The following is a 24,835-nucleotide window of genomic DNA, read 5'->3' on the forward strand; positions in this document are numbered from 1 at the left end:
TGATGATTTAAGCAAAGTAATCCGGACCATTTTTGTCCATCATTATGAACTTCTTATACTATGGTTCTGCATCTAAGAAGACACCTTGATATATCCTGATGCACAAGAATTTTAAGTCTTGAAACAAATGCATTCCCCATCAATTATGTGTCTTTGAGATCTTACAATGTGTGAAAACCCTTATATGAAACTCAGCAATGCTTGTATCAGATGGGCAAGATTTACAGAAACTGTGGTAGCTAGGATAACAGGGAAGCTAATGTTCAGTAAGTTCAACTTTATTAACTAGTATTTAAGTGAAACAGGACACTAATACCCTGCAGATTTCTGGTACACTCTTGTGTACTAAAATTAGAACAGGACAAATGGTCACATGTATGTCATCAATGTCTACAGGTGAAATCTGCCAAGTAGAAATAAAAACTCACTATTTATGTAACCCTCCCACAGAAATGTATTGTAGGGAATATTTGGTACCCTTGAGGAATGTGCACTTGCCAAGGTTAGCACACAGCTAAGATGTGGCATGAATGTATGTGTGTGTGTGTGTGTGTGTGTGTGTGTGTGTGTGTGTGTGTGTGATGGATAAGGCCATTTACCTATATTCTATATATAATATAGCACTTCAGGGTTCAGAGTCATTACCTCGATGATAAAGAATTAAACTCCAGAAAGCTTAACTGTCCTTTCACTAGAGGACTGAACCTAACTTGAACTTTCTCTTATTGGACAGAGGAAAATGAAAACAGGTATAATGTTTTCAAATATTCAACCTCATGTCACAATCTTTCTCTCGTAAGAGGTTGGCTTTACAGAGGTACTAAAAATGCATAATTCTTGGTGACAAGAAATTATTAAAAAGGGGAAAAGTAAAAAAAAAAAAAAGCATAGAAAATATTCTCCTAAGGTAGATCATGAACTTTAGTATTTCGTTAGAAAATGAATTTCTTTTACTCTCTTCCTACATGGGCACCCCAACAGCAAGGCAAGCTTAGCCCTCCCGGGAAGAGTGTGGTAATGCAGATTACTCATTTCAACCCCTGTGTTTGACAGACATTGACTAGACTTAACTCAAACTAATTTACTTGCATGTTTTAACGTAGCCTGCTATTCTAACCCAGCCTGATCATTAGAAAAATAACCCAATGATGAACCTACAAGAAGTGTCTCTCAGGAAACTGTTAAACCAAAACAGGAACAGAAACCTCAACTTTCATACAAAAATCTGCTAAAGTTAATGGTGCTGCCCTGTGAAGGCCAAGGTGAAGCTCCCTCGGGTGTGCTGACTGCAGGCATTTAAAGCCGGGTAGGACTGCAAGGCATCCCTTCACATGTCTGCACGAACAAATGAGGCAAACACTCCATCTTCCTGGGCCAAGAGGCTTTCTGGGGTGTCGTATTCCAAAATGTTCCCTCGCTTCATCACAATAACCAGGTCTGCAGTCAGAATGGTGTGAACTCGGTGCTGTGGAAATATGGAAACCAGCAACGTTAGTTATGAATCTGAACTCATGAGCCAAAACAAGGAATATGAATATTTCACAGACCGGTCATGCATGGTTTCTTCTTGACTTTGGGTATGCCAAGAAATACTCTTTTCTTGAATTAATTAATTAACTAACTAATTAATTAATTAATACACTTCTAAATACCAACCAATGTAGTTAGCTGTGTCTGCTCTATCTTAACTTCAGTGCAGCTAATGTTGTCACTATTTGACTAAACCTGACAACTATGCACACTAATAAGTGTGTCTCCGTTAAATGCTGAAGGGAGCCATTGTCAACCAGTTGGGTTATATTTTATTCCTGATTACAGTTATCTCATGTGTGAGCCCACTAAATCTGTGGATTAACACACAATGAGAAGGACCCTGAGAGATTCAGGTCCGGGGAATCCCACCTGGGGAAGTCTATTCTGGCATTCAGCATTTGAATGTGTTATTCAGGTGTATTGATGTGTGGTCTCTTATTCGGTGGAGATCACCGTCACTCACTGGCTCACTTCCCATGTTGCCCCCTTGGAAGAGGGGCTGTGGCGTTACTTAATAGTAATAATAAAAACTGCCGTTTATCTAGGATATGCCCCATGTTAAGTGCACCACACACTTGGGAATCATCAAAATGTTCTTCAGCAGTGGGTCTCCCCTCGCTCCACTCCGTCAGGGATATCATTAGGGTTCAGACAGATCAAGAAAAATAGAGATGATCCAGATAATTAACAGCACGATCATCATCGAATCATCATCGAGACAGGTTTGCTAGCTTCAGAAGGCAAGGTCTTTTTATCCTGCCATCCCTCAGGGGATGTCGGCCAACCACGATGAGTGTTGTAATGATGTGTGAGCAGGCTCTGATGTCAGACCGACTTACATTCCAGTTCCCATACCTGTCACCTGTGCAGTCTCCATCAGCATCCTAACCATGGGTGCTGCAGCTTTGTACCTACACAATGATGGCAGCAATGGCCCTGCCTTCCAGCATAATGTGAGAGAATTTGTGTGGAAACTGCACACCTTTTCTGGCATATATAAACAAATGATAAATGTCAACTGCTGTTAGGAATTCTCTTAATAGTTTAGAAGGAAAGCTCTTGGTGGCCTTTATTCTTGCTGAGATCAGCCTATACCATAAAAATCTAAAGCCAATTTCATGGCATTTTAAATTTGCTGGGAGACACATTTTAAAAGCAGCAACAGCAGTTGAAAGCAACTCTAGTATATACATACATACATGCATACATACAATCCTCAGCCTGTTCTCTGTGTTAGCATTTTGATGTGAAACCAGCATAAAAATATTCTTGCATCCTTCTCCATTTTCTGTTCTTGCTGTTTGAGATGCATCATGTATTTTAGACATGCAGTGACTATCAAGAGCTACCAGCCACTCTCAAGTTCTCATAGTCACCTACAGCTATTTTTAGGAATTTTCCAGAAGTTGGGGGGCAATGTCCATTTTTGAGAAAAGACCAGAGCCATATGCACCCCCATGAATCTGGAAGAAATAGACATAGCAAATTGCTTTATAACTATTAATGCATTTTCTCTCCAGAAAAATATTATTTCTTCAATAGCCATATAGAGGTGCTTAAAAAAGAATTTGGCTTTTATGTCTATGAAGACAGTTTTATAAACATTGCTGTAATAGTTAAAAATAATGTTTACTAAAATAATAAAAACATTGAAAAAATCTTAGCCAACAGAAATAAATATAGTTTGTGTTTATTCCATTAATTCACATTACTTTTTGTTGTTGTTGGGAAAGTGTGGGGTCAGTTAGTGTTGAAGAAAATTTCAAAATGCTCCAGAGAAGTTATCCAATTGAGGGTGAGGAATAAATCGTTTCCATAAATAAACACCAGGAACTAATTTGGAATGTGATGGCTCCTTCTAAGAAGCTAGAAAAATATGTATTTTTTTAAAAGATATTTTATGTTTCAGTGGCAGTTGACCAAGGTAATGGGGAGCTTTTAGACTGAGAAAGAAAAGAAATCTTAGCAGAGCTGTCGATCATTCTGGAAGGAGCCTATGACAAGTGAGGTGCTGGTCTATCATCAATGAGCCACTTGTGTAGCATGGGCTTCTCCAGAGTCTCCTAGTGATGCCTCATCCCTGTGACCTTTAGGTGGGGGATGCTGGGAGTTTAATGACCTCCACACTGGGTGTGCAGAGTGAAAAGTATTCCACAAATACAGTTAGAAATCAGGTAAAAGAATGTAACTTTGCATTAAAGATACAAATTGTGATCAAGTAATCTTCAAGATAAAGACTTCATGGGACTGCCCACCACCACCATGCTTCATGCAGAGCAGAGATTTGGTCTCCTGGGTAACCAAGGGTCTGATATTCCTTTCTCCTCCCACTCATGAAGGAGCAACAGGGAATTCTCCCTACATGTCTCTAGTGAAACAACTCTTGAACCATATTCAAGAAGTGGTATTTCACATCAGCTGGTTCTCTAGCCTCTTAGATCATTTACTGTGGTAAGAATGAACTTGTGAGGCTGCCCCCCCCATCACAAAGGAGGAATCAAAGAGCTTATCAGGAAAATTAGAGAAAGTTGGGCTTCCTTTACCTGGGCCCCATGGGAAGTCATTTCCTGGAGCTTGAGGAAGACGCACTTCAGAGAGTGTCTTTCCCCCAAAAATAGTAAGGGTTCTTCAGCAGCTCAGGTTCTCAGCAATTACACTAAGCAATCACATAAATTAAAACCTTCTTTGGGCAGGTAACAAACATGGCATTTTTAAAAGTGACTAGAAAAGAGCCTCAAATCAACTGATCCTTAGGACAGAGGGAATCTTGCTTCCTATTTCTTAAATGCTGTCTTTGAGAACATAAGCATGCTCCTCAGTCAGTAGCACACACGGTGCAAGCACTTGGTCGAGCTGACTTGCACGGTCATCCCCATGGTTAGTTCTTCCCCCCAGCAATCCTTTCAATCACAGCCTCAGCTCTGCCTTACTCAGGCGAGTCAGCTAAGACATCTACCAGAGAATGAGACACTTGGAGGAGCAGATCACGCTGGGCTACTTGTTGGTCATCACCAAAGTAGAAAAGAGGCCATTCTTGTGTTCCAGCAAGTTTGGACCAGTGTCACACTCCACTAAAATACCCTCAGAAAAGACTAAAACAAGGCCTGCATCCACAATAGAAGAGACGCGGTGCTGGAGGAGAGAGAAGTGGAGAGAGAAGAGAATCAGTGAGAAGGAAAGGACGAGGTCTCATCAAATAAAGTCTTCAGTGGGCTGCAATGAGAGCAAAGACCAGACCAAACACAATGAGGAAGAGACAGAAAAACTAACCCCCTTGCAAGCAAGCAAATGGTAGCTAAGTGACTCAGCAACCCGATCGGGCTACCTAATGTCAGGACATTACTTCCCGTGCCATGGGCATCTCATTGTCTTCTACTTTAAAACGGGTAAATGAGGAGAAATTATATACAAATATTAGCTAAATTGGTCATGGAATTTATGAACTTTCTGAAAGTTACCATGCTGCTGGAAATTAGCACTGACACTGGTCAGTTGGTGTCCTTACATGTCAGATGGAGTCATTAAAAATAAATGATATATATGACATGAAACAGGAGAGAAATACACAACATCAATATATTTCACCTTCTCAAACTTAAAGCTCAAAGAGCCTTATAACCAAAGCTACAGAGGAATGAAGTGATCCCACACATGTCACTTACAGCTATGGTCACGACTGTGCGGTCCGCAAAGGCTGTCATTACTACTTTCTGCAAAATGTTTTCCTGCCAAAAGGAAAAGAGAAGTTTCAACTTTCAGGAGCCTGCTTCCTCTTGACAAAATATTTTATACCCCAAGATCAATACTCCCCTGCCCAGTTCCTTCTGAGCATACTGACTCCAAGTCTTCTGTGGTGTTGACAAGGAAGTATAGTTAGTAGCAGGCTGGGGTTTGGAAATGGCTTCAAAATACAAGAAAAGTCAGTTATCATAAGTGGAAAGGGGACCATGAGAAGGGAGGAAGAGATCTTTCTTTAAAAAATTAATTTATTTTATCCTTGTGTGTGCCTTGTGTGTAGTTATGTCGAGAGTGTGCAGGCACCCACAGAAGCAAGAAGAGGGCACCAAACTCCTTGAAACAGGAGCTGTAGGTGGTTGTGAGCGGGCTGATAGGGATACAAGTCACATATTGCAAATGTGTTGATTTTCAACATTTCCACTACAAAGAAATGTGGTCAATTGCTTGGGTTAAAGATATATTTGTTTGCTTGATTGACTCTTTCTACGCTGTATAACATGGATGGTGACTTCATATTGCCCCCTTCCCCCTGTGTGTGTGTGTGTGTGTGTGTGTGTGTGTGTGTGTGTGTGTGTGTTGTATACAAATAGGTGTCTGGTGCTTATTTGTCATTTCTTCTCAACAGTGTTAGCAGTTTAATTCATATCAAATGAAAGGTTTAAGGAGAGATTAAGAGACCAAGTGGCTTGTCCAGGGTCACATTTAGCCAGCGTGCAGTAGGGTTTAAGAATTAATAGAATATCCCAACCCTAACTCTGCTTCTCTTTCTGTTACACCATCCAGCTAATCTGTGGTCTCCCAGTGGATGAGGCTGAGTTTGTTTTTTATGAGTCTCTACTACTAGTGTAGATTTTTAAAAGTGAGTCTTGGTAAGAGAAACCCCTTTTGGTTGATCAAGGAGACGGTTGGGGTATCGTTTGCAACAATAGCGTTGAGGACTCCGAACCCAGTCAGAAGAACACACCCAGTCAAACACCTCCCCAACACACTGGTTTTCAAAGCCGAGGTGCAAACTCACCGTGGCCATGTCAATGGAGGCTGTGGCCTCGTCCATGATGAGTATACTGCTCTTTCTCACGAAGGCCCTGGCCAAGCAGAACAGCTGCCTCTGCCCGACGCTGAAGTTCTCCCCACCTTCAGTGACAGTGGCATCTGAGGCAGGGTAAGCAAGAGGCTCACTAACAACAGTAACTAACTTTGGGGAGGAGGGGAGTCAGGAAAAACATGACATGTGCATGACTGGCCTGGTATGCTGTTGAAGAGATGGCCTCCTGAGGGGCAGAGTGAAGAGGATGCTGGCCCATCATATTTTTGACAACATATGGAGAACTGTGTTCCAACAGCTAAGTCAAGAAATACTGCTAGACATTTGCAAGACCAGAAGACCTTGGGAATTATTGAATTATTTAATCCAGTTCTCCCAGGAGATTGTGTAATTTACCTACCTGTGGCCTAAGGAGATCAAATGGTTTGTTTAAGGTCATGTTTATCTGATGTGTAGTAGGCCTTGAGAAGAAATAGAATATTCCCACCCCAATTTCACTTCTCTTTCTGTTATATCAACCCATTAATCTGTACTGTCCCAGTGGATGAGGGTTGAGTTTGTTTTTATCAATTTATCTCCACTGCTACTGTAACTTTATTAAAACAAACAAACACAGATGAGGGCTGAGACATGGCTCAGCAGTTAAGGGCACTGGCTGCTCTTGCAGAGAACCTATGTTTTGTTTCCAGCACCCATATGATGGCTCACAACCTCCTGTATCTCCAGTCTAATGTCCTCTTCTGGTCTCCACGGACACTGCATGCACATGATACACATACAGACAAACAGGTACACATATATACACATAAATAAAAATAAATAATATTTAAATAAAAAATGGCACTAGAATTATGCAGTTCTCCAGAGCATGGAGCTAGAGGCACGTGGAGTCACTTTTAGATGTACCTAAACCTCCTGGCAGAGATTTCACCATGTTCTTCAGCTGGGCAATTTCTAGAGCCTCCCAGAGCCTGTCATCTGTGCACTTGCACTCAGGATCCAAGTTAAACCTGTAAGGAAACAACTCTGTTTATCAGTTAATAATAAACATGAGACGATATAGTCAACACCAGAACAGGGCTCAGTTCAGAGCAAGCACAAAAGCCATACTTTAGTGATGACTGTATGAATGACCTTCAATGTTAGCACAAAAGTTTTTTTACATTACCAGGTGCATTTGCATACATAATACAGTATGGCCAATATTATTGCCCAGATCTATATTATGCTTAGTATAACCAGAATATTGTCTAGTCAATGTCCCATAGAACTGATGCTAAACACACAAGTCTGTGTGGGAATATATAATACACAACAGAAGTATTCAGGGTATATCAGAGGTACAAGTTGATACAATACTGCTAAGTAACTTGATGCATCTAGAACTTTTTAAAGAATGTTTTTAAGTTTTAAAATGAAAATATAATTACATAATTTCTCCCCTTCCCTTCCCTCCTGCCAACATTCACATACAGCCCTGCTTCTGTCTCTCAAATGCATGGCCTATATTTCTTTAATTGTATATATGTATGAGAGAAATAGATAAATACAACCTGCTCAGTCCCTATGTTACCTGAATGTATATGTTTTCAGGGATGACCACTTCATATTTAACTAATTGATGTGCTCTTCCCACTCTCAGTATTCCTTGGTTACCTATAGTTCTTTGTCTAAGGCTAGATCACTAAAACTTTTAATTAAAGAAATCTTACAGGTGAATAATGAGTGACATTCCATATATTTTTTCTCTAATATAAATAATAATTCTTGAATGGAGGTAGCAAACACTTCTTTGTAATTAGGTGACAGGGGAGGGAATCAAGAGAGAGAGAGAGACAAAAGCAAAACAAAACAAAACAAAAAATAAAGCCACACATGCACACATTCATACCTCCCCCATCCACCCTAATGATCTAGTAGCTGTCTGGGTAGACCTTGGACTCAGACAGTCTGCTACTGGATGGCAATTCTACCACTTACTTGGACTATGAACTTGAGAAAAACATAACAGCTTTGAGTTTCAAAATAACCATTTGTAACATGGGGATAATAATAGGACCTCAAAGCATTTTCTGAGGATTTAATTAGACAGTATATTAAAAGCAACTACTAGGAGAGTGAATATCTCCAGTTGTTTTATACTATTTACTGATTTATGGGAAACAACAAACCAGGGCAGAGACCTCTGGAGTTGCTTTGTCCAAGTGATTTGAGAGGAGAATAAAAGTTGCGAGAGGCAGGGAGGCAGATAGAGACAGTCTACGTTATCTGCTGAACCCAGGACAGACACACAGGAATCAGGCAGGTATCTGAAATGTTGCCAGACTTTATAGACTCAAACAGGAGAGAGCTCAAAGCGCATGTCTAGGCTAGCATACCCAGGAGTTCCTCCTCCAGCTGTGGGGTAGCATGCTCGACGTGATCATCTTGATAAAGTTCTCAGACTAGCGCACTCACCTGATAGAGCCGCTGAACAGGATCGGGTCCTGGAGAATGATGGACAGTCTAGAGCGCAGTGTGTGCAGGGGCAGTTTGGAAATGTCTATCCCATCAATGACTATCTTTCCTGTTATGGAAAAACAAATGCCGCAGATGTACAGCAGACTCATGAGAGAGATTTTCATTCATTTAATAATTAAAATTGTTCTCCCTTACTCTCTCCCACCGTTGCCTGGCCATGAGGCCCTGGGCTCAGTGCCCAGTCCCTCCAATGAATGAATTAATAAAAGATTTTTTTCCAAGTTCTAGGTTGAAACACAGAATACAAAGCTTCTTGTTTAAGTATCAGAAACATCTGTCTCTAACAAAAATGTACACTTCTGGGGAGATTTGTCTTTCTGATATATTTTCCCCTGAAGGAATGTTCTGTTATTATTCATATTTGGCCAGGCAAACCCAAATCACTTTTCCCCCTTTGGGTCTCCTTTCTTCTAGAAGGCCTTTACCTTCCCTTCCTGTTTCATTTTGCTTTGTAGGATTTGTTGGAATCAGACATCCTGTATGTGTTTACGTATTTTTTATTGTCTAGCTCCACACATTCAAGTTTCCTGAAGACAAAGCTTTTGGCCTGTCACCCACTGCTGGGACGAATAGCACAACATATTATGAATAGGAAAGCAAGTTCTGACATGAGATCAGATGTCACCAAGTAGCCCGTACTGTCTGTAGACTTACAGGACTGCACATTCTTCATGTCCCCTTTACCTGAGAGATTCATTTCCTCATCTTGTCAGGCAAAGACAATGTTCCTTGTGAGACAAGTAAGATAGACTCGGAATGTCAGCTACAGCCCAGTTAGTAGTAAGCAAGGGCTTTGTAGCAGGAATCTTAAAAGGTCTTATTAATAAAAAACAAACCCGAAGCCAGGTATTGGGGTGAATGCTGGAAAATCAGAGAAGCAGAACAAGCCACAGCTTCCTCACCTCGCCAGTTCCTCAGCTGATCCCATTTCCTCAGACTGGAAGCTTCTGAGTCCTCATCCAGAATGAATCTCAGCTGACTGCTGCTAAAAGCCTAAAAGCTTAACCAGCCAAATGCTTCTAGTTTCTGGTCCTCACGCCTTATATACCTTTCTGCTTTTTGCCATCACTCCCTGGGATTAAAGGCTCACTCTCTGGGATTAAAGGCGTGAGTCACCATGCCTGGCTGTTTCCAATGTGGCCTTGAACTCACAGAGATCCAGAGAGATTTCTGCCTCTGGAATGCTAGGATTAAAGGTGTGTGCTACCACTGCCTATCTTCTATGTTTAATATGTGGCTGTTCTCTTCTCTGACCCCAGATAAGTTTATTAGGGTACACAATACTTTGGGGAACACAATACTACCACAGGGATTCCTTAAGCAGAAGCAAGGAGGATGAGCTTAAGTGGGTTCTTTCAGGGACAATGCTACTGAAAAGGCATCAAATTAGTTAGGGTTCTCAGGGGTGCCTAAAAATCACCTTTGTAGATGCCTGAAGATCAGGCTACTCGAATAAGCTCAGCCATAGTCATAGTTTTGTAATGAAAACTGTCAGTTGTCTTTGGACCATGTAATTGCCCAGAGACGCAAACTCTGCTGAAGACATTGCCCATCATGGAATGAACAAGCCACTAACCCACCTAGTGGTGGATGCTTACTATGCCACTCAATTTACTCTCCCCCATTCTGATTTCTATAGCTCATACACACACACACACACACACACACACACACACACACACACACATACACACACACTTTAAGACAGCTTCTCTCCATTATGTAGCTCTGGCTGTCCCAGGACTCACTGTGTAGACCAGGCTGGCCTCGAACTCACAGATTAACCTGCCTCTGCCTCCTGAAGATTGAGATTAAAGGCATGTACCACCTGCTGTGGGATGGTCTGTATGTCAAATGTGTTGCTGATTAGTCAATAAATAAAACACTGATTGGCCAGTGGCTAGGCAAGAAGTATAGGCGGGACAAGGAGGAGAATAAAGCTGGGAAGTGGAAGGCTGAGTGAGAGACACTGCCAGCCGCCATGATGAGAAACAGCATGTGAAGATGCCGGTAAGCCACGAGCCACGTGGCAAGGTATAGATTTATAGAAATGGATTAATTTAAGCTGTAAGAAAAGTTAGCAAGAAGCCTGCCACGGCCATACAGTTTGTAACCCATATAAGTCTCTGTGTTTACTTGGTCGGGTCTGAGCGGTGAGAGAGATTTGTCCTGACTGTGGGCCAGGCAGGAAAACTCTAGCTACAACCACCATGCCCAGCTACAGTTCAGTTTCATTGCTCACAAACTAATCTTTTATCTCACAGAGTTGTTTTGTAGATTAAGTAAAATAATATAAGCTGTCAAGTGCAATAAAAATACAAAGTACTATAATTATCACTGTAGTCAATGGAGACAGTAGTAGGAATCATTTCCTGGGCTAAAGGTCAGGGTCATTGCTGGAGCTCCTTTCATTTAGAATGGCTTATGTGTTGGCCTGTTTATAGCCACTCAATAAACAAAAAAAAAACCCATGACGTATTATTTTTCTAAAACAAAGATTAAATGATTTCTGCTGTTATAGTAGATGAATAAATATTTCTGGATACTATGGACATGAATTTAGCATTTTACAGCAAGGTTTGTCTACACACAAAATGTTCAGCATCATTAAACTGTGTTATTAAGAACACAACTATAAAAGTCACACAACTAAATTATGAGTGCAGATTACTTATTTCTGTGCCATTCTTTTTCCTTCAGTAGAGAAAGACATATTTTTTAATCTGGGGAGAGCAAAGCAGCCTTCCCTTTTCTTTCCTCTCAAAATCTCACCTCCATCTGTTGATGCTCGCTGTGGTGGCTGTGTTCATCCTGTAAGTTATAACAACCTGCTGGCAGCTGTCACTACGCCTTCATTTGGGACTGTCATCTTATTCTCCCAATTCTATGTTCTCCTGTTATCTTCGGGGTACCTGCCTCGACCCATGTGCAGGAGACGAAGTTCTGATAAATATGTGCTGTTTATTTTCACAGAATTAGGAAAATTGATTGGGCTCTATTATTTTTAAAATATTTTATTTCTTACTTGTGTGTGTGTGTGTGTGTGTGTGTGTGCGCGCGCGCGCGCGCGCGTGCGCGTGCGCACAAGCACAGGTACACACACCATTGTGCAAGTGAAAGTTAGAGGACAACCTGTGGGAGTCAGTTGTCTCTTTTTCACTCTGTAGGTCCTGAGTACTGAACCCAGGTTGTCAGTCTTGGTGGCAAGCACCTTTGCACACTGAGCCACAAAAGGCCACCTGGCTGGCATAAAACTTAGTTAACAACTCACCATCAAATATGTCGACCATTCTGAAGAATGCCAGAGATAAGGACGACTTCCCACTGCCAGTTCGACCACAGATGCCCACCTGAGAAGAGCAGGAGCAATCGAGATCAGACAAAGGCATGAAAGGCATCGAGGTATTTTTAGCTTCAAATTTGCTCAAATAATTGCATCACAATTTTCTGCTTAGATCTCATGAATTATGGTAAAATGAAGTCCTCACTAAACTAATAATTGCATCTGATTTTTATTTCTATGTGGCTGTGTTGTTCCCTGTTCCTGGCTTCATTTCTATATCAATTTATAGTTGGACCTTTAAGTAAGTGCTCAGTTTTTGCCGAGCAGAGATGGGTTAATAAGAATGAGTCCACTATCTCCACACATAATCTTTCAAAAATAGAAATTAAAAGAAGTTGATTCAGAGCAGATCTAGAATGGAGGCAAAAGTCATGGAGGAGATGTCTAGTACAGCTCTGAGCCAGAAATCAGAAATTTTAAACAGTGTGCCCGGTGTTGACCATTCTGATTTGATGGGGTGCTAATGAAGGGCAGAATAACTTAGGGAGCATTTGATGTCCTGCTTTGATCCCTTCTCTCCCCTCCTTTTTCATGCAGATAATCTTGTCCATAGCATATGTGGAATGTGAGTCTGGATCTGGACACCTGTGGTGGGTGTTGACATGGTGATCAGGTGCTCATATGGTGATGGGGAAGTGTTCACATGGTGACAGGGAGGTGCTCACGTGGTGATGGGGAGGTGCTCACGTGGTGATGGGGGCTCCACCAGAGATTTATGCAGACAAACAATCGGGCAGTGGTGAATCCCATACCTTCTGCCCAGGTTTGATGTAAGCCTTGACGTGTTTCAGAACGGGCTTCAGATTATTTTCATATCTGACACAGAGATCATGAATCTTGATCTCGCCTTCCTGTGGCCAATGTTCTGGGACTTGAGAGGGATCTGGGGGTAGTAGAATAGACAATGGTAGTTAAGACATAGATGAAGAAAGAAACACAAATTTAAATGTGTATAATTTCCAGGAATTGCTTTAACAATGCGTGTGTGTGTGTGTGTGTGTGTGTGTGTGTGTGTGTGTGTGTGTGTGTAATTTCCCTAAATTCATTTTAATACTGAAACAAACTATGATAGCTTATTTTTTAAATTTAAATTGCCTTCAGAGTGAACAATGTAGATCAAGAATTTTAAGTTTTTTGAGTTATTTTCTTTCCTTTAAGTTTAGGTTTTGAAACTTTCGCATAGATACACAGTGCATTGTGACCATTCCTTACCCTAACTTCCTTTTCTTGACGGCCTTCCACTTCTGCTGACCCCCTGTACTTTTCTAACTAGTGCCCCTCCTGCTTTCCTGTCTTTCTTGTGTGGTACAATTTTAACTTCTGTGTGTGTGCGGGGGTGGGGGTGGGGGTGGGGGGGCATTAACGTCATCCCGTCTCTTTGGCATCCCAGCATCCAATACTATCCAAGCTAAGTAAAGATAGCTCATTTGTGAATTGATGTGCATGTGAGTGGGTCCTCAAACACCTGAGGCTTCTAATGTGAGAGTATCCATTATTTGAAGATAAAAGGCAAGGCTTGCTGTGTCCCTAGGAGGCAGGCAAGAAGTCAGTATCTGCAGTTCTAAGTGGACAGCCATATGGGGAGGTAAGCAAAGCACTCTGGGAGCACAGAGGGTGGAGACTTGGGTCAGCCAGGGGGACTTGAAGTAAAAGCAGTTCTTGAGATGAATCTTAGGGAATTGAATTCAAATATGTGTAAGAGAAGAGCAAAGGCAAAAGAGAACTGTATCGTGCTATTGTGTCTAGGAAGTATGTAAGTGGGTGAGAAAGGGGACTGGGGAGGTAGCAAGCCTCACTTAGTGGCCTCAGCTATAACTGGGACTGTGTACTTTACCAGCTAGAAAGCCACTGAATGACTCGGGCAAAACAATGCATTTTGATTGAGATTTGCATCTAAGGAAGGTCATGCTGTGTTTATCCTCAACTTTCCTGGCAGTTATTCTAATAGAATTAAGAATCTTGTTTAGTACTTTTAAGTTTATTGATGTTTAAGTTAACAAAGCTGTAAGAAAGAGAACACACTGTAATAAGGTGCCAATACATCTGCAATTCTTTCTAAATAGTATTGAATATTGTCTACTTAGAGTCTACTTGTATCCAAGACTAAATTTTTGCTTATTCTCAGCTGCTTATCAAGCAATATCAATATGAGAGGGGGTATAGTGTGTGTATACATATTGCCAGCACTCAGAAGACCAAGACAGGAGAATCTTGAGTTTAAGGTCACCCTGGGTTACATAGACTTAACATGTCTCAGAACCCTAAACTCCAAAGATACATAAAGAAATGAATAAGTAAATAAAAGTAGGAAGGAAAGGAAGGGAGGAGTGTAAATTAAGACGAGAAGGGATTCTCTTGGTACTAAAGTGACAAAGCACAGCAAACGCAAGGCTCCCAGAGCAGTCATGTTCACAGTACCCATGGTGCCTTCATAGTTCTCGGACTCCATAGTCAAGAAACTGTTCACTTTCTTCACGGCACCCATCTGGACCTCCAAGTCAGCCAAGTTCCTCACAACCCAATTCAAATAATTGGTTATCTGTATCAGGTGACAAAAATGGTCACATTTAAAATAACTAAGCAATTCTCATGGTCACTGAACATCTGGGGACAGAATGACCTATACAGTATCCATCACATGGTCCAGTTCCTAAGTACTGCAGGTTAGCAGACAGCAGGGAGAGCATCATGAGACATCAGTAGAGAAGGTGTGTGTTCTTCAAAGTCTCTCATGTCTCTATTTCATGAACTGCTCTCCGATTCCCCTACACAGTGGAGAATTGATTCCACTCATGTACATGCTAGTCTCATTCATATTCATGCCCATTTTAGTGCCCCAAATGGGATGTAAACAGCACAAGACAGGGATTTCAAACAACCTCAGGACAAGATGCCTGTGGGATTGGAGAATTTTTTAGAAACTAGTGTCAATGCCAGAAAAGAATCTAAGGGACCTGGAGACGCTTCAGTCTGCAAAGAGCTTGCCATACAAGTATGAAGGCATGGGTTTGGATCCCCAGAACCCATTTAAAAAGCTGGATACAGTTGTGTAAGTCTTTAACTTCAGCACTGGAAAGGAAGAGGCAGGAGAATTCCTGGGGCTTGTTAGCCAGCTGGTCTAGCCAAATAAGCAAGCTCCAGGTTCAGTGAGAGACATTTTCTCAAAAAGTAGTGATAGAGGAAGACAGTTGACATCAACCTTTGATCTCCTAGACACAAGTGAGCACACTTATACATAATAGAATGCTCTTGCAGAGGGGGACTTTGATCAACAGCACTAGTGTTGGGTGGTTCTCAATTGCCTGTAGCTCCGGCTCTAGAGGATCTGACTTTCTGGCCTCTGTGAGCACCTGCATCTGTGTATGGACACATGCACAGGTGCACATGCACATAATACACATAATTAAAATTTAAATAAAATCTTTAAAGTGAAAACGAGAGAAACTAATTTAAGCTGTCCTAAAATGTTAGCTTTAGGCTCAAATCTTCTATGATGTCTAAATAACATGTTATAAATTTCAAACTTTGCTATTGTCCATAAAAGAGAGGAGATAATTATTGTGTGAAGTTCCTCCAGCATTGCATGGAAAGAAAGATATTTTCATCAATACCTACCGTGAGGGCGTACAGAAGACCCAAACCCACTAGTCCAGAACTGGAAGATCCACGAATGGATGCGATGGATGCTGTGAGGACAATGCAAGCTCCGAGGTAGTCCTGGAGAGCGTGAAGATAAGGGACAAGATGTGAAGATTCCAGTCAAACCAGGGATGTCGACTAACTTAGGGAGAGTGATCCGTCAGTGAAAAGCACACCATTGCATGAGTGTCCAGTCAAGTTTCAGACAAATGATTCGTCAGAGGTGGAGTAAGGAAGACTTGGGACATGGAGGTTGGAATCAAGAGTGGCACTGAATCTCTCGGGGGAGATATGGGTTACCTGCAGAGAAGCTACGGTTGCTGTCACAGCCAGGATCAGGTCTAGCCCCCATCTTACCATGTACATGCTTTTCTGACAGACAAACAGCTATTTCTAGCTTAGACTTCACATAGGCTTATGTAAAGGTTACCATAGACCCTGTGTGTCAGAACAAAGCCCTTGCAGAAATGAGCCTCAGGTGCCTGTTGGGCTCTGGAGATGAACGTTTTTCCAACTGTGTTCATGTCTGGGGCATGAGATTTGCAGATCATGTAGAGGACAAAAGGGGCTGAGTTTGCTCATAAGTTACAAGTATGTGTATGTTGTAAAGCTCCAGACTTTTCTATGACTCAACGATAAGCCCTTTTGCAAAACTTAACAAAAATAAATTCACAAAAGCCAGCCTCAGATTCAACTAAATCATATCTGTCCATTTCCTCACACCCCTTCTAATCCCATTTCCCAACTGTGTGGGAGACTTTTGAGTCTTTCTGCCCTATTGAGTCCATGTGTCACTTGTTCTAGAGACAGGGAGACTTTCAGATGCTGGTCTTTTCCTGATCATAAGTCACAGCCAATTGGAAAATTTCTTCTGTGGCTAGAGAGAGCTCCAGTCCCTCTAAAAAAATCTATCCACTGGATAAGACTTCAATAATAACAATAAAATATTTAATGTGCTAAAGTCAAAGAAGGAAGTGTCTCCAGTAGCTCCCTGTGCACATTGGTACATGTATCAAACAGTTATAAACATCCTGCTGCTGCAGAGCTGACCACAAGTCCAGCCTTGACATCAGAGACTTCAAATGTTGGCTTTGCCAGTTAGTAGCTATTGAGCTTAGATAACTAATTTAGATGCCTTTGACTCTAAATTTCTCTGTGAAAACTAGAAATTATGCCTAATACACAAAAACATTAAAGGGAACAAAGTCATAGTTATGTTTCCCTACCCCTGGAAATTGAGATTGTTTTTAGTTCTGAATAATTTCCAAATGTTTGAAGCAAGCTTTAAAAACCTGTGTGCATCATAGAACACCGGAGGTCAAAACATGCACTAAGATATAATTCCATATCAAGTCCCATAATAGTTATAAAGGAATTTTTAAAAAGAATAACATAGAGCAAACCTCTCAAGGCAATAAACATCACTGAGTAGCAAACCCTTCCTTGATTGCTGCTTCTGATACAGCTGTTGCTAACAGCTTACCGCATCCCAGTCAGTCAGCTCTTTCTCCCGCCCTTTGCTTGAAGAGAGTGCAGATCCCGTCTAGTCTAGACCCTTCTTCTAGGGTTTGCAAATGCCAACAAGTTCCCAAGTACTTTGAAAACATTTATACCGATAGGTTTCCCCCCTAAACACTCTAGGTGAAATTCATAGTTTCAACATGATGTGGTATGTTCATAAATTATATAACAGCTTTTCTGAAAAGATGCACAAAGAGGCTGGAGAGATGGCTCAGTGGCTAAGAGCACTTGCTGCTCTTGTAGAGGACCCAAGTTCAATTCCCAGCACCCACATGGTTGGTGACTTACAACCACTTATAACTCTAGCTCCAGGGATCATAGGCCCTCTTCTGGTCTCTGTAAGCACTTCACTAACACGTACACACACACACACACGCACACGCACACGCACACGCACACAATTTTATAAGTTTTAAAAATAAAATATAAGCCGGGCGGTGGTGGCACACATCTTTAATCCCAGCACTCGGGAGGCAGAGGCAGAGGGTCTCTGCAAGTTCAAGACCAGCCTGGGCTACAGAGTGAGTTCCAGGAAAGGAGCAAAGCTACATAGAGAAACCCTGTCTCAAAAAACCAAATAAATAAATAAATAAATAAAATATAAAATAAACATATGAATTACCCACTCTCAAGGGAGAGCCCAACCACACTAAGTCATCTGTGTAGTACCAAATTATAATTTTGTATGTGTGATGTTTGGTACACATGTGCACAAGTACATGCAAGTGCATGTTCACGCGCGCACACGTGTGTGTGTGTGTGTGTGTGTGTGTGTATGGAAGCCTGAGCTCAACCTCAGGCACTCTTCCTCAGGTGCTGTCCCACTTTGTTTTAAGACAGGGTCTAGAACTCGCCACATAGGCTAGGCTGCCTGCCCAGGGAGCTTGGGGATCTGCCTGTCTCCATGCTCAGTGCTGAGATAACAAGTGTTGAGATACCACCATGCCAGGCTTCTTACACCGGTTCTAGGGGGAGGCCGGGGCTGAACTCAGATCCTTGTGTTAACAAGGCAAGCTGTTTACCAATGGAGCTGGATCTCTAGCCATCCCAGAATTATGATCTCTCCTGACCATGTAAAGTCAATGTTCCCGGGATAGAAGCCCTTGATTCCCATTGCCCAGAGAGAAGCTTCTGGTCCAATTTCAGTGAATCCATGATACTGATCTGTACTTAGGCTTATAATGAAAACTGTACTTCTCTGTAAAACAGACTTGGAAGCAATTGGTAGCAACTAAAAACAGCAGGTTCTGCTGTCCTCCAAGCAGTCCTTAGAACTGTCCCCTCGCTAGCACTTGGGAACAGGGAAGTGATATGAGGGACTCAAATTGCAATGTGATTGCAGGCCTGTGTACTCAGGAGCTGGCAACAGAAAGCTCTGTGCTGTCTCCCCAAACAGCCTGAAGACAGACTAACTAACCATTTGCACTTTCACCCGGAGTGCCTACTGACTTTTTTTTGGTTGTTGTTTGTTTGTTTTGGCTTCTTGATGAGAATTTTCTTTTAGCCGCCCAGCATGCAGCGTGACAAAGCTTGGAACCACAGCCTGTAGATAGACTTACACAATTTTTGCAAATGGAAACACCGAAGCCAGAGAACTGGAATTGTTTAACATGGAGGGCTGACGGGAGGACCTAAGCTGTGTTCAAAGGCCAGGCCCTGGGGACACACAGAACCCTAGCCACTTCACTCAACACTGATAGGAAAACACTTCCTTCCACTGCCAAAGCAAGCAGGGTGGCCGCCGTTTTGTTATTAGTCTGCCAGTCAAGTCACTTTATCCCTTAGATTCATCCCTTTTTGATGTGTTAAAGCCTTGATTATGCTTTGCCCAATCTAATCAAACAGGAAGTGAATGTGGGAGGCAAGATGAAACCTTCCCCAAGGAAACCACAGAGCCAAGGAAAGATAGAAACTTGGATGGTCTTAACGCTTTCTATTTTTTTTTCTTTTCATGTGTATATGTGGTGCATGTGCTGTGGGCCTGTGGGTGTGTGTGTGTGTGTGTGTGTGTGTGTGTGTGTGTGTGTGTGTGTAGGCATGTGCATTTACTGAGGCAGAGTCCTCCAGAGCCTGCTAACTCATCTAGTCTAATTAGCTTGCCTGGAGATCCCTTCTCTGCCTCTCTAGTGCTGGGAAGACAGGTAGCTCCCACACTGCAGTTCTAGCCTCCAAACTCTGCCCTGCAGATGTGTGTGGTGGTGTTTTATCCATTGATCATCTCCTCAGTGTCAGGGTTTTCTTAACTCTTATTCAACATGAATGGAGAAAGAAGCAAGCACCAATAATCCACTAGACAAAATTTGAAGCTGGATGGAGCCCAGGGACCTTTCCCAGTTCAATGATCCCATCAGCTCTGGTTTCTCTTCCTTCCTTCTCATTGGGATTTTCTGCCAGCAGCAATGGGTCAGGGGAAGAGGATCTAAAATCAAGAAGGAAGAAGTGGAAATGGAGTGGGGCAGCCATGGGAAGTGCTGAAATCAGGCTTTCCCTTTTCTGCATTAATGTTCCTAGTCCTGGAGGCTTCGGGAAAAGCTGCCTGAATCATTAGTGCCCAATGCAGTGGCTCTTCTTCCATGCCGTGAATTATGTCTGTTCTGAGAACCTGGTGAATATTCACTCAGAGCAGACATTCATATTGATTTCCTGGACACTGGGTAATAAGGAGGCAGGAAGGGCTGTGTGAACAGTGCAGATAAGATCAATGCAGATTTTCTGAGCCAAATAAAGCCTTTCCTTACTTTTTTTCCCACTCTCAGAGGATTTACAAAACAGAGTGTGTCTAGCTGTGGGACTGAGAACAACTTACACTCTCATCTCCAAGATCCTGACTCCAGTGTTCATTTTTTCTGACAGAAAACCCAGTTTTTGAGGCTGAAGTTGTGGAGACAGTGATGAGGACCCAACCACAGATGCCTACAGTAGTGAAGCCAAGTGGGAAAAGGAAGTTTTTTCCCCCAATAGAATCCATCTGTTTGATTTATTCAACAATCCACCTGTGACATATGCTCTTGAACTACAGCATGTAGTTTTAAATTATTTTATCTTATTTTATGTGTGAGGGTGTTTTACTTGTGTCTATGTCTTTGTACCACATAAAGAGTCAGGAAACTGAGGAATGAAGAGCACATTCGGCCCCTCCCATTCAAAATGGAATCTCTTCTTCAGGCTCCAGGTAAACCGAATTCTTTTATACTCAGGTAGACTTGATTGCTCTTTCACATGGGGGCTGAAACACTGGGTCAGACTGAGCCACTCTGAGTCTGGCTGCTGTCTTTTCTAACTTGCCCTGCCCTCTTTCTTGGCAGTCTCGGGTCTCATGTCTTATTTTGGCTCTAAGAACTGAGCATATGGTTTGCATGAAGATTCTTGTCTTGCACTTGTCTCTGAACCTGTCATTGGGAAGTGCCATGAAGGGCAGAAGTCATAGTTAGGCATCTCAAGTCCAAGGAGAACGGACTTAGCCCTAAAGTCACACCTGATCTCCTGGCTGAGGAAAACCAGACTCATGGACAACCACTGTCATTGTCTCCTCATAAATCCGAAAATCTACGCACTGAGATAGTTTGCTATTCTACTATTCAAATATAATACTTCCCCTTAAAGAAATATGGGGATTTTTAAAAAAAGAATGCAAACAGAAGCTTAAAATAAGCAATGCTGGTCTAGATGGTCTGGTAATAATGCTTAGGCTTTATTATAGATTTTGTGTGACAATTTACTTAACTTTTAACCGTCTGTAATTCCTAAGCAACTCTGTCCTGACTTTTTCAACCTTCACAGTCATGTGAAAGATGGCTTAGTGGTTGTTTTCAACAGCTAATGCTTCTTTCAAAGTTTTGTGTGACATGATTGTGTTCTATTGCTCAGTGAACTCTCTATACCACCAACACAATGGTAAAGAGTCTTTGTCAACCAGTGAGAAATCACAGTAACCAAAAGACACAGGTTGTCCAAGACTCTGTGTCAATCCATATCAATCCATTTAAGACCAGTCTTGAACTTGGGTACCTTCATTTTGACCCCATTATATTTCCATTATCGTTTGCCCCTCTGGTTGTTGGGTTTTAAAAGAAGATCTGCATCTTGTTGGGGGAAACAAAACACTGCAGAAGGTGCTTTGCTTAGCTTTAATTGTCAGCTTGACACAGCCTGGGATCACTTGGAAAGAGTCTCAATGAGGGATTGTCTACACTGGGTAGTTGTGTAGGCATGTCTATGGAAAACATTCTTAATTGAATTGAGGTGGAAAGTCCTATGCCACTGTGGGCAGCACCAGTCCCTATGCAGGTGTCCTGAAAGGTATGACAATGGAGAAATTATGCGGCACACCAGCAAGTGGGTGAGTTTATATGCATGTATTCATTTTTACACTTGACAGTACATGTGATATGACTATCTGTTTGAAGTTTCTGCCTCAGTTTCCCAAAATGAGGGATGGTAATCCAGAATTGTAAGTTGAAATAAACCTCTTTCTCCCCTAAGTTGTCTTTTGACAGGACATTTTATCACAGCGACAAATCAAGCTAGAATAGCATACAAAGTCAATTATGTTATTTTCATTGTTATTTTAGTGACACATCCATGAAATACGTGTTTTTATTCCTATTTTATAAATGAAGGGGGATCTGGGACTAAAAGAAATTAATCTGGTACATGGCGTCCATAGAGTGCCAAAGTCTGTGCTTGTTTCTATGTGTCACATAGGACAGAAGACAGCAATCGATGACTTAGTCATTACATTTTGTACTAACATAACCCTCCATTGGCTTGAAACAAAGAAAGTCACCATCCCTTACAGCTGTCTGACTCGGTGAAGGACATGAGTGTATGTGGTCACTTTTCAAATTCTCTCTTTAAAAAAAATGACATTATATAAATATTTACCATCCCATTAACTGAGGTAGTTCAGAGAATATAATGAACACAGAATGATTTTTGCTTTGGGGGCTGCTTTGTTGTGATTGGCTAAAACATTGCGATATGTTAAATTTCATTTGGAACATAAACAAACCTGATCTATTTTAAAGTCCAGATAATGGAGACCGGTACTGACTCTCAGTGGAAGGCTAATCATACCAAGTGTCTGGAACACAATGAACATACCGTCCTGACCTCCAGCCATCTGTTGGCAGCCGAGAGAAATAAGTAGGCAATGTTGTTCGTGTCTGTCAGCTCTAGCATGCGTTGTTTGAATCTGGTTTCATGCCTGCAGAAAACAAAAACACTACGATCTTAGCCACCTAACCGTAGAAGTAGTAAAAGCCAGACATGCTTAACTACTGCACAATTTGCTCAACAGAGTGTCACATGGACAGGATGGGTGACTTGTGGACTCCAGAGCTGCTCTGTTGCATCCTAGATAGAGCCCAAGAGGTCAAGTGTTTGCTCCCTTTTCATGCCACAACTAAGAAAAAAAGCCATTGCCAAGACAAAACTTCATTAAAGGTTACTTTGTAATTCTGCTAAATTGGAGGAACCACATAAACAAGATCTGACCTACATCACAAGGGCTACCGAATCCACAATAGGCTCTACTTTCATTTGAGGCACTTATTTTATTTTTCCAAATGATACTGAGTTGGGCTGGATGAGAACCAGTGAAGACAGAAAGCTATCATTTATAACAAGTAAATATATTCCTTCAAACTCTTTTTTCTGGCCTTTCTTTAAACCAAAGAAAGAAAGTAGGGTGCCAAGAAGCAGAGGGTTGAGGGGTCTTGCAGGTGACAGGCACGGCCCAGGGTCTACTTACAATGACCTATGAACACGAAGGGGATTTATACACTTTGGGGGATGGAGAATCAGAATAGAGAAGAGAGGGGAGAGCGAAAGGCAAAGCCAGGCTTCCCAGACGGTCTGGGAGCAGCTTTAGGAGTGAAGCTGGGTTTCTCAGGTGAACCAGGCATTCTAAGTACCCTAGGTGGCATGAGGGAAAGTCTGCCATCTTCCAGGGCTGGGCACGTTTCTCCCCCTCATGGCCATGGTGATGGAGAGACTGATCCATAAAAAGTTAAGCTCATCCTTGGTGTCCAACACAATCAAATAAAATTCTGTGTAGCTTATTTTACTAGCAGAATTAAGAATAACCTTCACACAAGCGTATGTTGTATATGAGCACCTCCACCCCAATCTCTTGCACTACCACGTACAATGAATACATGCAGTGGAAAGTTTTAAGAAATCAAGAAGAGCTTGATCACATCAGAGGTGTGATTCCACAGACATACATGCTGAAAAGCACCTTTTCTAAGGAACAAAAATATCCTTACTTTGTAATTATTTTCCTCGAATAATGGAAACAGCAGAGAGCTGGAAAACAACTGGTTTGAAAGTTGGTTACATCCCCAGCTAAGTTTGCTGCTTCCCTCTCTGTGGCCATGGATGCTGACATAACCCATCTACCGGTCATTTTTCTAAGGAATTTTCAACCCGCTAGTAAGACTCATTTGCTAAGAGTCCTCCACTCCTGTAAGATCTTCCAGTAAAATTGCAAAACTTAAATAACTCATCACTTGTATGAAAGAACGGAGGAGTCCTGGGTGGGGTGTTTTTTGGCCCACGATCAGAGCCCATACAGGCCAATGTAGAGCAGATACTTGGGATCTGTCCAACCAATCTGATCATTTCAGTATGCCAAGCCAGATAGATAATTTGGTCAGACAGCAATGTCTGATCTACAGTGATCAGAAAAGTTAGCAGTGAGAGCCAAACCATTACTTCACTTTGAGTTATGTAGGCTTGAACTAAATGCCACGTCCAGGGGGACCTGTGCCGAAGAATGGCAGCACAATGGCTTAGGACTAAGCAGTTCAAGAAACATGTCTGCCTTCCAGATGACCTTGACGGGTGACTATAGTAAATCACTAAAGGGTGAAGGGCTTAGGAAGTTGTAGGATTTACGGCAACAGTGGAAATGAACTGTGAAGATTTTTGTAAGTGTCACACTTCCATGCTTGCCAGAGGTATGCCAGGTAGAGCTGCTTGCTAGGGGGATGTCGGGTGTATTTGCATCTATTCACTCAGATGCATTTAGTCAGCATCCGTTCTTCACACTGTGCTAGACTCTGGAGATGCACAAGGTCTCAGGATGGGGAAACCACACTAACCAGTGAGGCTGATGTAGCTGGGACCTTCCTTTAATGGCCCCAAGAACAAAAAGGGGAATGTGCATTGCAGGATCTGAACAGAGTACTAGGAGGGGGTGGAGAGGGGAGGACTAAGCTTTCCGGAGGACAGGGAAGATGGTCGAGTGTAGTCGTAGGCATGACACTGGATTCCTCAGGTGAACAAGGCATTGTAAGTACTCTGAAGGACAAGAGACAACACAGGAGTGAGAAAATCCAGTGCTTTCCTGGAGTGGGCAAGTTTCTCTCCCCACTGGACAAAGACATCCAGGAGGATCAAAGTGTGGGAGCCACACTCTAACGAACGACTAGACCTTGGTCCTGACAGCGTGCTCGCTCTGGGACCTTCGTCCTGCTGTGGTTGTGGAGTTC

General features: G+C 42.1%; 1 protein-coding gene across 2 annotated transcripts in view; it reads right to left on the minus strand.

The window, feature by feature from the left end:
* Positions 1-557: 557 nt before the first annotated feature.
* The window catches only part of Abcc9 (ATP binding cassette subfamily C member 9), a 111,227-nt gene continuing 86,949 nt past the window's right edge, over positions 558-24,835 (minus strand). For both annotated transcript variants that reach the window (XM_059258760.1, XM_059258759.1), the window contains 10 exons: positions 22,443-22,545; positions 15,795-15,896; positions 14,598-14,718; positions 12,932-13,062; positions 12,108-12,186; positions 8,774-8,882; positions 7,223-7,326; positions 6,290-6,423; positions 5,196-5,258; positions 558-1,465 (listed from right to left, as the gene is read on the minus strand). In XM_059258760.1, the coding sequence (XP_059114743.1) occupies positions 1,328-1,465; positions 5,196-5,258; positions 6,290-6,423; positions 7,223-7,326; positions 8,774-8,882; positions 12,108-12,186; positions 12,932-13,062; positions 14,598-14,718; positions 15,795-15,896; positions 22,443-22,545 (1,084 nt within the window). In that variant the 3' untranslated portion in view covers positions 558-1,327. The remainder of the gene's footprint in view (positions 1,466-5,195; positions 5,259-6,289; positions 6,424-7,222; positions 7,327-8,773; positions 8,883-12,107; positions 12,187-12,931; positions 13,063-14,597; positions 14,719-15,794; positions 15,897-22,442; positions 22,546-24,835) is intronic.

Source organism: Peromyscus eremicus, chromosome 3, assembly GCF_949786415.1.
Source record: "Peromyscus eremicus chromosome 3, PerEre_H2_v1, whole genome shotgun sequence".
NCBI classification, from domain to species: Eukaryota; Metazoa; Chordata; class Mammalia; order Rodentia; family Cricetidae; genus Peromyscus; species Peromyscus eremicus.